The sequence below is a fragment of the Clinocottus analis genome, unplaced genomic scaffold, assembly GCF_023055335.1.
Source record: "Clinocottus analis isolate CAN_PGR_092001 unplaced genomic scaffold, fCliAna1.0.p SCAF_21, whole genome shotgun sequence".
In the NCBI taxonomy this organism is placed as follows: Eukaryota; Metazoa; Chordata; class Actinopteri; order Perciformes; family Cottidae; genus Clinocottus; species Clinocottus analis.
Genome location: NW_027175943.1, coordinates 5,692,247 through 5,708,979, shown reverse-complemented (window position 1 = coordinate 5,708,979; position 16,733 = coordinate 5,692,247). Strand labels below are relative to the sequence as shown.

The 16,733-nt window shown below is 43.0% G+C and overlaps 2 protein-coding genes across 2 annotated transcripts; one reads left to right on the top strand and one right to left on the bottom strand.

Moving 5' to 3' along the window:
* The first annotated feature begins 698 nt into the window (after window positions 1-698).
* acadvl (acyl-CoA dehydrogenase very long chain) lies at window positions 699-12,146 on the top strand. The gene is made up of 21 exons (XM_068587955.1): window positions 699-815; window positions 1,066-1,115; window positions 1,250-1,316; window positions 2,314-2,385; window positions 2,640-2,712; window positions 2,828-2,892; window positions 3,008-3,142; window positions 3,254-3,398; window positions 3,732-3,861; window positions 4,001-4,126; window positions 4,257-4,455; window positions 5,685-5,789; window positions 6,113-6,199; window positions 6,575-6,637; window positions 7,926-8,027; window positions 8,537-8,634; window positions 9,303-9,375; window positions 9,723-9,795; window positions 9,967-10,039; window positions 10,208-10,283; window positions 10,827-12,146. The coding sequence occupies exons 2-21, from the start codon at window positions 1,072-1,074 to the stop codon at window positions 10,962-10,964; spliced, it is 1,944 nt and encodes a 647-aa protein (XP_068444056.1). The 5' UTR covers window positions 699-815; window positions 1,066-1,071; the 3' UTR covers window positions 10,965-12,146.
* Window positions 12,147-13,203: 1,057 nt separating this feature from the next.
* On the bottom strand, window positions 13,204-16,452 carry zgc:194312 (uncharacterized protein LOC794943 homolog). The gene is made up of 2 exons (XM_068588090.1): window positions 15,237-16,452; window positions 13,204-14,081 (listed from the first exon to the last, which is right to left on the bottom strand). The coding sequence occupies exons 1-2, from the start codon at window positions 16,184-16,186 to the stop codon at window positions 13,946-13,948; spliced, it is 1,086 nt and encodes a 361-aa protein (XP_068444191.1). The 5' UTR covers window positions 16,187-16,452; the 3' UTR covers window positions 13,204-13,945.
* Between the last annotated feature and the right edge of the window lie 281 nt (window positions 16,453-16,733).

Genomic DNA, 16,733 nt, shown 5'->3' with positions numbered 1-16,733 from the left:
CATTGTTTGATTTCATATCGTCACCTTTCGTTTGTGTACTTGAGAATAAATTTGATACTTACATGCTGTCCTGACTTCATTATTTTAAAAGGTGTTTTCAAATGTGAACATGAGACTTAAGGAGCAACTTTTGCTGACAGAAAACCACTGAATCTACTAACTAAATGTTTTAGACTAGTATCTACTGGAAAAATACTGCACGTTATAATTGTTGCAGGTTTGAATATCATTACATTTCAAATAACTATGTTGTACCTATGCTGGCAATTGCCTTTTTGGGTTGAAACTCCCTGACTTAACACTTTTGCAGCGTGCATTCAATCGATACGTCGACATGGGGTGATTTGTGGTGTTGCTTTCAGATTTGTCTTTGTCGTCATCTGCTCCAATTTTATTATATTTATTATTGTTAGACATTCCGTAAAATTGCATGAACAGATTCCCTGCTGTGGGATCAATTAAGTTCTTAACGTATCGTAGTAAAGTAGACAACAGTAGATTAATTAGTTATTTTAGATCCACTTCACTGACATTTAAGTACGGCTTCCAAGGTCAGTGTATCAATGACTGACTGACCGTTTTCCAGTGTGTAATGTCAAGATGACACAAACACGTAAAAGTTCATCCAAACACACTTTTTTCATTTTTATTTTTTCAAACTGAGCATACGCAAACAGACGTTATGTATCTAAAAAAAAATACATATCCCATGAAGCACCGCGACAACATCCGGCAAGCTTCCTTGTTGGGTCATTTGGAGGAGCAGTGGGCTACTGTAAGGACTCAACTGACGTGTCTACATACAACGTTTAACCGTGAGTTATATCAATTTACTTGATATCCAGTAGCACAGTTAACATTGTTATAACTTGTTTAATGTGCTTTTAATCAAAACTGGACAAGTTGCAACTCAAACCAACGTCGTGACGTAACGTTTACCTAACTGTTAGCTCGCTTTACATTACCTCCTCGCAGCTCTGAAACGAATCAGCTAGCTAATCTTTCTTGTTTCTGTTTGCTGCTCCGTTTGTTTATAAACGTGTTGTGTGTTTGTGTTCATGGAAGAAAACGATGCTGCTTCGGTCCATCCTCAGGATTCCTCCCGTGCTGTCCGGGTATGTAACGCCACCGTTTGACGCTAATATTGAACACACACACAGTCTCTGGAACAATCGCTTTCTTTGCTTGGAGAAGAAAACACAAGTTAAATTCACTTATATATATATATTTTGTGTTGTTTGGACTTCAGAGGTCAGCGGCATGCCGGGGCCGTCGTTGCTGTACAAAACCGTCTCTACGCCAGCCAAGCTGCGGAGGTACGTAACGTTACAGCTCCACAGGCCTAAACGCAACATTATGAAAGTTGTTACGATTTAAATCCATCTTTCCCTCCCATATTGTATTCGTTTCTGCGTTGTATTCGTCGCTCTATTGTTTTTGTTTGGTTTAAAGCGGTGGGTGACATAACGTTGGCATCCCCTCCCGCTGGAAGTGGGGGAAAGTTCATTGGTCACGTGGCTCAGTCATAAAGGTGACACCACGGATGTGGGTGACACTGCTGATGTCCTGACTGGGTTCAGGCCTGCACAGTCACATATTAATAAACTCTTATCTTGATCTTCAAGGTTATACGAGCTTCAGAAGCTATTAATATTATACTAATACGCTTCTTAAGTAAGGGGGTTACAGGTAAGGGGCCGTCATAAAACATAAATCCCAAATTCTATATTAATTAACTCGGCTTACAGCATCACACCTATATCAAAATTAAAGTATAACACTCGGCTGAAGTGTATCTAAAGTGTCAATCAAAATAAGGATTTGTTTTATAAGCTTATCAGCTTGGCAACAACGCCTGGTCAACATTATACATGAGCAACATTATAATTATACTGTTATTCAGTCATCTGACAGTCAAGATGGAAAGTTATTTAAATAAGAACAAGACTATCACAAATTTGTAAACAAATAAAATGCAAATATTTTAAATTACTTTTAAGTATTGGCCAATAAATACTGGCATTTGCATACATTTTGTGTCTTGTTCTCTAAACCTGTTCTCTAAAACCACCAGACACAGGAACAGCTTCTTTCCACTTGCCGTCACTCCGATAAACAATGAATCAGACACCTCCATCTGCACTTTTCGGACTACTGTTGTCCTCAATTTCTTTTTTTGTCTTTTTTATATTTATCTTGTTTATTGTACGCACAAAGAGCGAAGTGAAACCGGCGTCAAATTCCATGTATGTGCAAACTTACATGGCCATTGAAGCTGATTCTGATTCAATCGGTTTTGCTCTTTCTCTTCAGGCGGTGCTGGAGAAGTCGTCAGCAGTCGGCAGTGCCACTGACACTAAAGTGGATAAGACGACAGTTGCTACTGTATGTTAATGCTTAGTTACTATGATTATGTAATTGTTTGATTTGTTTGTTTAATACATGTTTCCTGTATCAATATTTTGAACCCACCTTGAGAGTTAAGGGGACCATGTGGAGTTGTTTGACCTCTTGTAGCACTATAAAGTTTGTTTATTGTACCTTGTATAGTTTAGAGCAAGCACTCATGGATGTATCAACAGATCCATAGTGCCAAAAGGAATCATCAAAATGTTTAATAATGACTTAACTTTCCACAGGAATCCAAATCATATGCTGTCAACATTTTCAAGGGGCAGATCGCGACTGCCCAGGTGTTCCCCTACCCCTCAGGTAAATTTGAGGAGATTATGTTCACATCCTTTTGAAACGATGCCAGTGTTTTTATTAAAAATCCCTGTCAAAATGAAAAAAGGTACAAGTAAAATAACTTTTGTGTCTGCTGCAGTCATGAATGCGGAGCAGGAGCAGTTTCTCCGAGAGCTTGTGGGGCCTGTCGACAAATTTTTTCAAGTAATTTCCAATAATATCCTTTTATCTCTTGGGTGAATTTGCATGACCTCATGCTCACAACTTCACACCTTTACCCTCGGCCCTCACCCTTCTGTTTTCTGCTTCCTGTGGGCAGGACGTGAACGATGCTGCCAAGAACGATGCCTTGGAGAAGGTAGAAGATCACACCATGGAGGGCCTGAAGGAGATGGGTGCCTTCGGCCTGCAGGTGCCGGCTGACCTGGGCGGCCTCGGCCTCACAAACACGCAGGTGCGTCTGCGTGATTGCATTCGTGGTTATCGACCACATTTTATAGTGATTAATTGTGTCTAGTAGACAGGCTAGTGTAACGAGTCTAATGTGATGAGCTCAATGTTGCAGTACGCCAGGCTGGTTGAGATTGTTGGCGGCTATGACCTTGGCGTCGGCATCACTCTGGGCGCCCACCAGTCCATCGGCTTCAAGGGCATTCTGCTCTTCGGGAATCCAGCACAGAAGGAAAAGTACCTGCCAAAGCTCGCCACGGGTAAGAATTTCACGATATCAGCATATTGACTTATATTATTAACTATTAATCGTAGCTCTATATATAACAATGAATCATGCTTGTTATATTCTCCTTCTCCAACCAACAATGTGTAAAGTTTGTGTCATGCTCGAAAAGAAGTTGTTTGTACGACGTGTTGGATATCAAAAGTGTCCTCACGGCCACATTGGGCGGCGGCTACGAAAGCTGCCTGTCATAGAGAGAGGAGATGCAATACATATTTCATTCAATGTATTGAGAAGGAACATAATCTGGTGAAGGAATACTGTAGAGCTGCTTTACTGTTTCCGTTGTCTGTGTGTGTCCCTCCAGGTGAGAATATCGCAGCCTTCTGCCTCACCGAACCAGCCAGTGGCTCTGATGCCGCCTCCATCAGGTCCACAGCTCTTCAGTCTCCCTGCGGAGAGTACTTCACTCTCAGTGGAAGCAAGATCTGGATCAGGTGAGGACACAGCATCCATCATCTGAATTATTTTCACCACAAGGAGGCGTCTGTGTACAATTTATCAAGCAATGCAAGTAATGGCTCAAAGTTGCTTCTCTTTCCTAATCGGACGCCTGCTTTTTTTTCTTCTCGCCAGCAATGGAGGTCTGGCTGAGATCTTCACGGTGTTCGCCAAGACACCCATGAAGGATCCCAAGACTGGGGAGATGAAGGACAAGATCTCGGCCTTCGTCGTGGAGAAGAGCTTTGGAGGAGTGACACAGTGAGCTCTTTCTTTAGATTGTTTGTTTGTTTATCGCTAAGCACTGTGACACGGCCCCGATGTTACTTTTTGGGCTTATGTATATTTCTTCATTTGTATTCTTTTTTTCCCACCATCCTCTTTACCACAGTGGCCCTCCCGAGAAGAAAATGGGCATCAAGGCGTCCAACACAGCCGAGGTCTATTTCGATAATGTTAGAGTGCCAGCTGACTGCTTGCTGGGCGAGTTGGGTGAAGGCTTCAAGGTGGCCATGAACATCCTAAATAACGGGCGTTTCGGCATGGCGGCCGCCCTCTCCGGCACCATGAAGGGAGTCATCAACAAAGCCGTGAGTAAACTGTGACGGCAAGAGGACGAGATATTCTGTTGCATTCCTTTGTGACTGTGTTGTCCGCGTTACACCCCCTCTTTCGATCGTGCAGTTTCTCTGTTGTGGGTTTGTAGGAAATTTCCCTTTTTCGTTTCTGCGAAGCAATTTCCTGCTGAGGTTACATGAGCTGAAGATTCAAACGTGCTCTGGTCACCTCTGTTGTTTTTCTCAAACATTCACATGGTAACTTAACTGACTATCACCAAATATGTATTTTGTAATGTTAGTAGCTTCATCAAATAAGGTTTTTCTAAAATGAACATAATGAAGTACTATCCTAAATACCCTTGTTAGTGATGCCATGCAGTTTGCCATCAAGAATACTCTTAATAAGAAAAAGCTTATCACTTAACTGATCGTGTAGCTACAAATGTATTAAAAAAAATAGACTATTTGTGTAGAACCAAGAATATAAAATCAATGTAGTTTTTTTTTCTTGTCTTTTTTGTCACAATACATTCAAAGAACCGATAATGTTAACTAACTGAACCAATAAGCAGAATTGTTAAAAAAATACCAATCTCTAATCCTAAATGTGACCTTTGTAAACTCATAATATTCAGCTTGTTACACAAGCGGTAGTTTAATGTGTGACACAGCAGGCATGTGCTGAGACACGTGTCAACCTGTACAACGTATAGCTCCTTCATTCTAAATTGAAAAAGCTTGTATTAATATACAAGCTGTAGACTATGAGGCTGTTTTATCCAAATTATGAAAAGACGCATCCAGGAAGCTACTGGTGATGAAAGTGACTTTATTTAGCTATTTGTGCTTTAGTACAGTCCCATAGAATAGAGAGAACAATGCAGTTAAAATGGTGGAAAATTGCAAAAAAGTGAACTTTTAGAGAAATGCAATATATATTTACATGCAACAACTCTTCTTTTGTTTTTAACTCGCTACATAACCTTCTCTTCAGACCTTGTGGCTAGACTTTGCAGCCAGAGCAACTGTGTGTTCACGCTGAGCTGCTTCTTTGGTGACACAAGTTTTGCGGCTCGCCACAAGCTTGCTCGCTGGTCACGGCTTTCAAAACGTCCTCTTTATGCACACAAACTAGACGGCAACAACATTTTGCTCCCAAAATACACTGTACTGTCTGGTAGTATGAGGAAGCATCCAGGATCCATACTCGACCCATCTGTCTGTGGTTACCGATCACCATTTTCCTCTTGCCTCATCAGGTGGATCATGCAGCCAACAGAACCCAGTTTGGGAGCAAGATCCACAACTATGGCGCCATCCAGGAGAAGATGGCTCGCATGACCATGCTGCAATACGTCACTGAGGTCTGTCAATGCAAAGCAGTGAATTAACATCCATCACCGATGTTTTTTCACGAACATGTCTGATGCTGATTTTGACTAAAGCAGCGTTTCATCATCAAGAGATTGTTCCTCTTTTTACTTTCAAACGGCAGAATAAATACGCACCTCCTCTGTTAATTATTGTACCAAACAAACCCTTTTTATAATAGAAAAAGGAAATGCTCAAAAGCTGTTTTGGAGGACAAATTCTCAACACATTTAACCACTTTTGCACTTTGCACTATCGTGTATTTGTGCTTAACACTTGTTCCATGTCGACATCCTACTTCTGTGTCTTTCTGCAGTCAATGGCCTACATGATCAGCGGCAACATGGACAGCGGAGCAACTGAGTTCCAGATAGAAGCTGCCATCAGCAAGATCTTTGCCTCCGTAAGGTTTCCTTCCATTGATCAAACATAAAGACATAAAGGGCTCATCGTTCCCATAATGCCTGTCTGCCATACTGAAATTGCATAATTGTCTCTGACACCAGCTGTAAGAAAATGAAGCACTCTCTTGCTTCTACTTTTTATCTCTTGTGATTGTTCACTTCTTACGCCCATTAGCTCTCTGGGCAACTTCTTTTTAAAATATGTCTGATGTTCCTCTTTCTGTGAAAGACTGAAGACTCCGGGTGGTAGATGGAGGAATCTGTTGCGTCGCTTGTTTCCTGAATAAAGATGATATGCGATTGTGTTTTTGTGGCAGCGAAAGCTCAAATAACATCTGTGTGTGTGTTTTTTTTGTTTGTTTGAACTGTCACAGGAGGCGGCATGGACCGTGACTGACGAGTGCATCCAGGTTATGGGTGGCATGGGTTACATGAAGGTGAGTGCTCAGTCCACATCCTGTTCCATGCACGCTGCACAGAGAAGCTGCATGGGACAAATACACATCCTAGTGGTTTTATCAGTTAGTTTTAGCATTTAATAGCCTGTCAAACAGATATTTAAGTACCATAAGAAGCTGCTTCTTTTGGATATAGAAAAGCCAGAAACTACTTGAGGACTTTGGTCTTTAGGCATGAGTTGTGGTGTTTAACACTGCTCACTACATGACTGCAAAACACAATTTCTACCTTCGCCCTGCATAAATAAGCACAATGTTATTTAAATCAACTCATCAGTTGTGACATGATAAGCCAGCAATGCAAGTGGTATGAACTTGAGACAACCTCGACACATTTATGTGTGTTGTTCAGGCAGAAGTTGCCAGTGTGGTTTCTGCATGCGCAGGCTCACGCTAAGAAAACACTTCTACCACATCTATGGTTTTCTTTAGGTAAAAAAACAAAACAACTAGGAAGTTCATAAGAATAGACCGGTATAAGCTGGCTGACAATATGGGGGAGTAAGATGAGGTATCAACAAGGATGTTGCTTTGACCAGACTCTCAATACAGTGGGGGAAAAACAGCATTTCAATGCAACGACTGCAGAGCTGTCAATCTTTGCACTTAAGCATTTGCATTGGGTGGACAAAATAACCTTTACAATTCAAAAGCATTTCAAAAGTATAATTTACAACCTAAAGAAATCCTCCAATGTCAACAAAAGATTTGAGCAGAATTAGAAATGTTTAGTTTTCTGAATTTCACTTATATGATGATGCAACATTTCAACAACAGAACAGGATGGACAACTCCCCCACATCCTGCTCGATAATAAAGAAGAAAGAGCGGGAGGAACATCAGCACGAGTCTAGATTAGTTCTGCTGATTTAATCTCAAGGTTTCATTTAAAAAGAAATTTAACTCAGATGTGTGCCTGATACATTTTTGTACATTTCTGCTCTTCTGTACAAAATACATTGTCTGTGTCCTACAAATATGAACAGCAACTTGCACACGCAGCATTAAAAACGCAGGAATAAATATAGACTGCCTCTGTTCCAGTTTGCAGCTGCTGTTTTCGCTACCTAAATTTAACTTGTGTGAAAATCGGAGATTAAAATGTCTGCGAGTTCTGGTAAATAACGCAGCTCATGCCTCCCACATTGCAAATGATGTGACCGCTTCTTTTTTTCTGGGTAGAATTTAATTTTAAAAAAAAGAAGACACTTTTGACTGTGGAGAACAAGTTGAAGGTCGTCATCTTTCTGAATCCCTTTCCCCTCAGGACTCTGGGGTGGAGCGAGTGATGAGGGATCTGAGAATTTTCCGAATCTTTGAGGGCACCAACGACATCCTGAGGCTCTTTGTGGCCCTCAATGGCTTCCAGGTAAAATCCAACATCTATTGTCGTTAATGTCGTTCTCAGACTTTGTAATCTGATGATGTCTGTGTGGAAAAGTACAGACATGTCTCGAGAGGAAGTGATTTCTGTACGCTGCTGACTTCTTGTCACGTCTTGTCAACTTCCTTTTACTGGCTTTACACCAAAGATCTGTGTTTCGCCTGTTTCTTGAGCACTCGGGGACTCGTCGATCTCTTTATCGCCTCAAAGTAAAACAGAGCCGCGGATGGTTTTAGACGGCTTTAATATATTTAATAAGACGGCATGTGTTCATAAAAATCCTTTGATATTATCTCTCATGAGTGCTATAGTCGGAACAACGGGGAAAGATGTGGACTCTTTGATCCTCAAGTAAAATGAAACATCTTTTGGCAGAAGAGTAGAGCAGTCAACACCCCCGCGTTGTTAATGTCCAAACAAGCTCCTTGAGAATTGAAGTTTTTTCCAGGCACTCTTAAGCAATCGACATTGATGAATCCTGCCTGTCCCCCCAGAACGCTGGGAACCAGTTGAAGGGCTTGCAGAAGGCCATGAAGAACCCGATCGGCAACGCCGGGTTCCTCGCTGGAGAAATCACCAAGAGAGCCAAAAGGTTGGGTCTCTCACTCACTTCACACCCTGACTCGGGGTGTTTAAGGGACAGGAAGTGCTGAAGTACAGATTGAGGGACACGGAGACTTCCTCAATACATGATGAAGCTCATTGTGTTGAAGTGTCAGAAACTGCTCGTTAGCTGATTAATAGATATCCAGACTGAGTGAAAATATCACATTTCAAGGTTTTGTTCGTTTGTATTTGATGCCTGCCTTCAAGGACCTGTGATGTGAAATTTGGATTTCATTTTTTATTAGAGTGTTGCTTGTGACACATAACACACACACACAATATACATTACACGTATTCTTCACTTTTAATGATTTGAAAACTTCCTGCCGTTACTGTGCAGACGAAACGCTCATCTTATTATCGATGCAGCTAATTTATCCTACATTGTTATAATTGTTGCAGTTAACTTTACATTAAAAAAAAAACATTCTTTTGAATTGGAATGTGAAAAAATATGTATCCTAAAAAAAATGAATACATAGAATAAACGCACCACTAAAAATAAATAAGTAACTCTGTATAAATGTTTTTGCACAATGCCCAAGTCTTATTTCTGGAGGGGAAACTGTTTATTCTGGCTTCATAATAACTGAAATGTTGTGTCATCCTTATGCAAACTATTGTTTGTCCAACATGTTCTTTCTGTGTTTGTAGAAAGGCGGGTTTGAGCTCAGGTCTGACGCTGCAGGGAACCGTACATCCTGAGCTGGCACAGAGCGGAGAACTGGTGCGTTAAAACCGTTCTCATGTGGGAAATCATTTCAACTGTACACTGCAAAAATTCAGCTTCCAAAAACAAGAAAAAAAAAGTAATAAAATGAGGGAACTATTACTTGAAATAAGACAAATTATCTGCCAACAGAACAGGAAAAAACTGCCTGATAAGAAGAAATATCTTGTCAATCAAAAAGCAAGCGTATAATGCCTTGATTTAAGATATTTCATCTTACTTAGATTGAAATTTTTGCAGTGTATGCATTAAATGAAGACTTCAATTCACTAATGATATCTTTTGGGACTTTTCTGCTTTTGTGCCGTTTTGATTATTGATTCATCGTCTTATTTTATTTCTAGACCGTTCAGGCCATCGAGCAGTTTGGAGCAGTCACCGAGGAGCTGCTGATCAAACACGGAAAGAAGATCATTGGTGAGTGTGTAGCGTGTGTGTAAAGGAGACAGAAAACCCTGTGGGTGTTGAGTAGAAGAAAATAAAAATCCCCAACTGGTACATGTTTAGCATTTGTGTCGTTTCAGAAGTTGGGAATGCTTCTCCTAGAAAATAAATCTTGGTTCTTTAACGTGACTTATCTTCTTGCAGATGAACAATTTGTCCTGAAGAGAGTCGCAGACGGTGCCATCGACCTCTACGCCATGGTGGTGGTCCTGTCCAGGTATGCAAACAGTGTTGTGTGTGTTTTGTTTTTCTTTTAGCAAGAACTCTGTTTCCTCATTTCACTCTTTCACACTCCCACTCACCTTCTCTCTGATCGACTTTTATTCCACCGAGAAATGCGGTCTCACCTTTTCAGTGTGTGTGTTTTATTTCCCCTCTCTTGCAGGGCTTCACGCTCCCTGAGTCAGGGCAGCGCCTCAGCTCAGCATGAGAAGATGCTGTGTGAGACCTGGTGTGTGGAGGTAAGAGCCGGACGTCAACGCCAGAAACGTGAACACAAATGTCTGTGTGAGGGGGGTTCTTTTAGTTAACGTGACTGTAGTATTTTATTTTTTAAAAAGCTCAATAGTTATATAGTTAGAGATTCAAAAAGAAAATTGACATATGCCCATGATTGTTTTAACTGAAATTAGTCATAATCCGGGAGTGACAGATTACCACACGGCGTCCGTCAGTGTGCAGCGAACACTTCCCCCAAAATTTGAACAAATTCATTGCATAATTAATTCATTATTACTCAAACCTGTGTAACATAATCCTAAACGTTCTGCTGGACTCATTTGACAAAGTCGGCTTTAAAAATACTTCTTCGTGATTTCTCAAATATTGTTTCATGAATATTCATTCAACACAACTCACTTGTTTTTTAGAGGGAAGATTTCGTTCCACACACAAATCTCTGCCGGCAAAAGCTCTCGCTCTCGATTATTTTCAGACGCAGCTGGTAAATTCCGATCATCGATGTTGGAGATGAGTTTTCTAACGCTCCCTTCGTCCCCCCTCAGGCGCATGAAAGGATCATGGGAGACATCAAGTTGCTGCGCTCCGGTCAGTCCAATCAGCTCTTCAAGAACATGCGGGCCATCTCTGCGGCCTTGGTGGAGAACGGCGGCGTGGTGTCTCCTCACCCTCTGGGCTTCTAGAGGCAGCACTTCTGCCTGTTTCCTCTCCACTCGTCGGTACCTCCAGCCGAGGTCCCTGTCCTGTCTGCCAAGTTTCTCTCAGACGTTGCCGGCGCCATAATCGCTCCGTCGCACACCGCCGTCCTCGCGTCAGCGTTGGTGCATTCACATCTTATCTTATTCAATTTCAGTGTCTTTTATGAACAGGTTCATTTTTTTTTTGTCACTAATTTATTTAAAGCCGACTCAAGACTTCTAGAATTTGACCTTTTTTTTTTTTAAATAAATGTATGGCGAATAAGAATTACTTGAAATAAATACATCTGAAAGGAAAACAAAATTGTAATTCACAAACGTTACAGTGACTGTGTGCGAAACAGCTGATTGAATGTCTCCCGTGTGTGCGTGGAGCTTTTTACATGCAGCGTCTACTTTTTTATCCCGGCCTTCATGACTGTAGCGGATTTAAAGATCACATTTAATCCATTAAAATATAAGGTATTGGTGTCATTTTTGTTTGTCGACGGCAAAAAATAATACGCCAAGGCAACTTTGAGCAAAGGAGGCCAGTTAACAGGACTAATCTTGTTTTTGGCATTTTTAGTTTAGGAACGCAGGTGTCTTTTTAAAGTTTTCAGTTTCTGCATTACATGTATCTGATTTGATCAAATGTATATAGTGGTGTGGTTTTTATGTACTTGAATGCCTTTCTGCGTGTGAGCTAAGCTAAGCTCACTCAGTGCTCGTAACAGAAACGTTAATGTCGGAGGCAAAAAACCTTTCTACCTTAGAAACCGGTGTGCAGACGCTGATCCTGTTGGAACTTAAGTTTCACAGAGACGATGCAGCTCAGCGCTGCTTGTTCCAAAACGGCATCACATTTACGTGAAGTTTTTCTTTGCTAAAGGTGTCGGGCATCATAAGTCCACATCTGTTACTTCACGGAAATAATTTATTGTACACTAAATGCACTTGCGGGTGTTCTAATCTGCTGTGTCAAATCAATCCTGAAGCTTAAACTAGATCTGCACATTCTTTCATTTTTATAACTCGTACAGTGACACTTTTAAGTCTGTGATCTTTAGACTGAACATGTGCTTGAATAAGCGTCTCATATCTAATGATCTCTCAACCGTTTGTGCAGATCTACTTTGAATAACACATACCCGTTGCAACTAAATAAAGCATCTATTAACCCGTGTATTTTTTTGGTCCTTGCTTGCTTCAGTGAAAGATTTATTTATTTCTGCTGTCATTACACCGACCGTGTGTGAGACTTCTGCTTAAATATAGTCGCAATACAACTGTTGCCTCTAAAGATTCTTCAATATGTCCCCAGAACCGTGAATATGGCTTCAACAGGCCAAACGACACAGATTGCATTTCTAGAAACTCCTCATTCAAGTTTTTTAGTAACCTCTAAAAACAATAAATCATCGAAGCTCAGCAAAAACGGAGAAAAAGACCTGCTAATGAATTTCTACTCCCCTTCCTTCCAAACACCACTTCCTGTTTCAGTTGTAAACACAACAACTTGCCCCGTTGCTTTCACTTCTCTCTTCCAGAGTATTCTCACTTTGAGGAGAGCCAGTAAATGCTTTGCCACCAGATCGCTGCTGGTGCGACTGTGCCGCTTCTCGAGATGAAAACGGGAACCCCCCCTCCTGTTCCTTCATGCAACCTGACTTAATAAGCGTTGCTGCTGTGTGCGAGACGAGAAGATGAAGATGAGAGCTGTGCGGGCGCCTCATGTGCCCTGCGGTTACAGCCTTGAGAACTTCCCCCGGCATGTTACCCCGTCTGACTAAAATCAAACTGTTGATGTCAGCAGCAACCGTTTAGCAACACGCGCAGACACACAAACACAAATGTAGACATGAAGACATGAAGGTCAGTGGTCCGTACCATTGGGAAGCCATTTTGCGCTGCGGGGAATCGTAGTTTGCGATACAAGCGAAGACATCTATGGGACTGCGAGCGGAAATAGCCTGTAGTTCTTCCTCGCATCCAACTCCATCGCCGTCAAGTCAAATGACGTCACTGGATGCAGGAGGTACAACAGATTTTGGAGATGTTAACTCGGTTCTCTCGGTCGAGATATTATTATTATTTAGAGCTGATGGTATGTGTCGTGTCTCCTGATTCATTTACCTCTGAAAAGATGTAATTACAACCAAAGAATTCGCCAAACATTTTGCATTTTGTCTTACTATTCTGTTTATTACTCAATCACAAGTTCAAATGTGAAAAACGCCTTTGATGGTCAAAACAAACGTATTTATTTTTTCTTCTAAAATGAACCAGATGACCGCTGTGCGTTCATGCGCCCAGAACGTTGTCGTCCACAAGATACATCCGTTCGTTTGGGTATTGATCATTTTGATTTTGCTCTTATTGATACTCGAAACAACAACCTTGTTGTCCATCCGTCCCCACACACAGATCCGTCTTCTCATCTAATTCTCAGCCAATGAGAGGAAGCCCAGCGTGCTTCACCGCCTCTCTCTTGATTTTTAAGGGTGCGGCTGGAAATATTCGAGTGGCCTTTGAACTCCCATTTTTTGAATATCCACGAGGTTAAGAACACGTGGAAACAACATGCACCGGACGATATGTCGAGGTATACATCCTCCACCCCAGTCATTTCAATCCAAAAGGATGGAGGGCTCCTTGTGGCCTTGAGGTCAGAGACCTGACCACCTGACGCTTGACTCCTTGGACCAGCCAGGAAAACGTACAATAAGAAAGCCACCCTCTCCTGGTGGAACCATCTTCTGCTGTTAGCCCCTGAGCAGCTCCACTGGGAATCAGCATGTGCGCTGCTCTGATGAAAGGTCAGAAATATGAGCAACGCGCTGACGTCTTGCGGCGTGGCAACGATGCAACATCAGGTCCCGAAGCCTTCTCCGGTTAGGAAGGACCATGCCGGGAACGTGGTGTCCGATGGTTCCTTTGAGCTGAGCCACTTATCTGTGGTCAGGATCCTGAAACTCATCCTCCCATCAGGCATTGTCCGTACCGCCTTGGAATGAGTCTAAGTCATGTGAGGAACTGCTGAGCGACATCGGCCTCGTTTCCTCCTCTGGGACCTGCGAGACCTGCAGGGAGACGATGGTCTGTGCTGTCAGTGATCTCTCTCTAAGGGGAAAAGAGAGTGAGAAAAAAAACTGCATTATTACACGAGCTCATGTGCCCCTTTTGTGGTGTTGTGGTGAAAACACTTTCGATGGAAACATATTACTGGCTTCATCCTCATATCATGCAACAGATGCCCAACAGCAGTCAAAGTGATATTTAACAAATAACTTTCACAAGGTTCTTTCAATCAGGTGACCTTATCGTGTTATTAATCACCCTTCTTCAAAGAGTTTTCTTTTTTCTTCTCGTTGAATTTACACTTATTTAGCGTCTGGACTTAACTTGTGTATTGTATTTTGTATGTTCAGTGTTGAAAAGTGTCTTAGTTCAGATGAACACAGATGAAACATATCACATCTCCAAAGCAGGTTATGCAGCAGCATTACTGGCTTTCCTGTTTTGTCTATTCATTATGATATTTTAGGAAACAGCCTGTGCATATTTACTTTGTTTGGTAACGTCTGCACATTATGAAGCAGCTACAATTACAGGTGCCACAGAGAATATATCCCGAAATGTAGAGCTGTGCAAACAGCATTTTAACATAAGAATGAGTGCGTGTGTGTGTGTGTGTGTGTGTGTGTGTGTGTGTGTGTGTAGTCAACAGACACCCAGGTTTATAAAACAGTGTAGGTTAAGTGGGCTCTGATAGATTCACTCATATCATCTTTTTTCTTTCGGTTATTGCTTATTGTGCAAGACAGAGAGAAAAATATTCATTTAGGATTTTAGGGATTCCCCACATTTGTGTTCAGTCATTTCATATCACTTCACGTGACAGTGTTAACTGCGGAAGGGGAAATTTAAGTTAATAGATCATTGTTTCCACACACAGTATGTTTCCCTATAATACAAACGTCCTCATTAATATGCAAAGGAGCATTCACCCCACTTTGATACAATTGTCTGACAAGTCAATGGTTCATAAACAATTAACTATTGTTCCATTCATAACTCTAAACCAGGTAACTCATTTTGGGTTGACTAACTAGAAAGTGAGATTCACACTCATGAGCATTTATCAGTGATTTATCATTTATCAGCAGGGGTGATTTCGCACAGAGCCTGGCAACCCAAAAGATGCCCACTTTGCCCAAAGAGAAGATGGTACCCTAGTTTCAGGTAAAGACTCATTCTAATGGATGCCGCACGTACCGTGTTATGTGTTGAGTGTGGGGCCAGTTGGCGCGCACAGTCCAGCCGAGGAAGCTCTTCAAGTATCGGGAGCAGCAGGGGAACCTGTGACTCAACTGCTCCAGAAGTTCCTCTTTACGCAAACCGTAAACAACTGGCGCAACGCACTGCGCCAAGCTAAAGAAAGCAAAGATAACCACGGCCGACAGCTCTTTGGTCTCTGGCTGGATGAGCCTCCGGTCGATCAACACCGTCAGCACGAAGTTCACAAAGTTGGGGAGGATGTAAACCGCCAGCTGGCTCCCGTGCAGCGCGATCGTCCTGCACCCTGCCCGGTTGCGTCGATTCACCACCCCCAACCGCCGGCCCTCCACCAGTATCCTCACGTAGCTGTACAGTATGAGCAGCGTGCACAGACCGATGAACAGCACCTTCTGCAGCCGGCCTTTCCTCAGCTGATCCCGGCCACACACCCCGTGATAGCCGGTCTCCGGGGCCCCGGAGTCCGGGTGCAGGAGCAGACTGAGGGGAATCACCAAAGCCACGAGCCAGGTGAGCGCACCCAGCAGCCAGGGCCAGCGGCCCGAGGTGCACGCGGTGGTGTAGCGCATCGGGTGGCACACTGCGAAGTAGCGGTCCAAAGCCATCACCGTGAGCGTCAGCAGGATGTTGGAGGCGCTGCTGATCAAAACGGCGATCATGGCGAGGCACGCGGAGCGCGCCGGCCGCGCGCCCACGTGGATCTGGTAGTGGAAGACGCTGCTCATGCCCAGGTGGACCAGGGCGGACACCAGGAGGTGGAACACCAGCACGAAGCGCGCGTGACTCCGGAGCCGCTCCACGCGCAGTATGGTCCAGTTGATGATGAGGTTGAAGAAGAGCAGCACCGAGAAGGACGCGGTGGACACGTAGAAGCGCACGCAGGTGTAGTCGCTCACCTGCGTTGATCCAGTGCTGTTGTCCGCTGACATTATTCCACAACTGGGCTCGGATGATGACGACGATGATGATGATGATGATGATGATGATGATGATGGGGTGGTGGTGATAGTAGCCAGGGGAGTCGTAGGGAAACAGAGTTTGTCCGCCGCATGATCCTCTCCCACTGCTGCCTCACTGAAGACTGACTCAATACTACCTCTCACACACACACATACACACACACACACACACACACACACACACACACACACACACACACACACACACACACACACACACACACACACACACACACAGATAGAGAGACTAACCCACAGACAGCTGATGTATGCTATGTATAAATATGTGCTGCCCCCTGATGGTGTGAGCAGAACAGCTCAGAGTATCGTCGAGTTGTCTTGCACACCGGCACCATCCTGTGGAGGCAAATTAATTAAAACCATCTGTATGGGATTTCCAATGGGGATCCAACTCCTGGAGCCGGACCCTTTTGGACCCCTGAGCCTGAACCTGTTTGGTATCCATGTCGTGGCCTTTCAGCTGGCGCCATTGTCCGACCAAACCATGTTTGAGTAG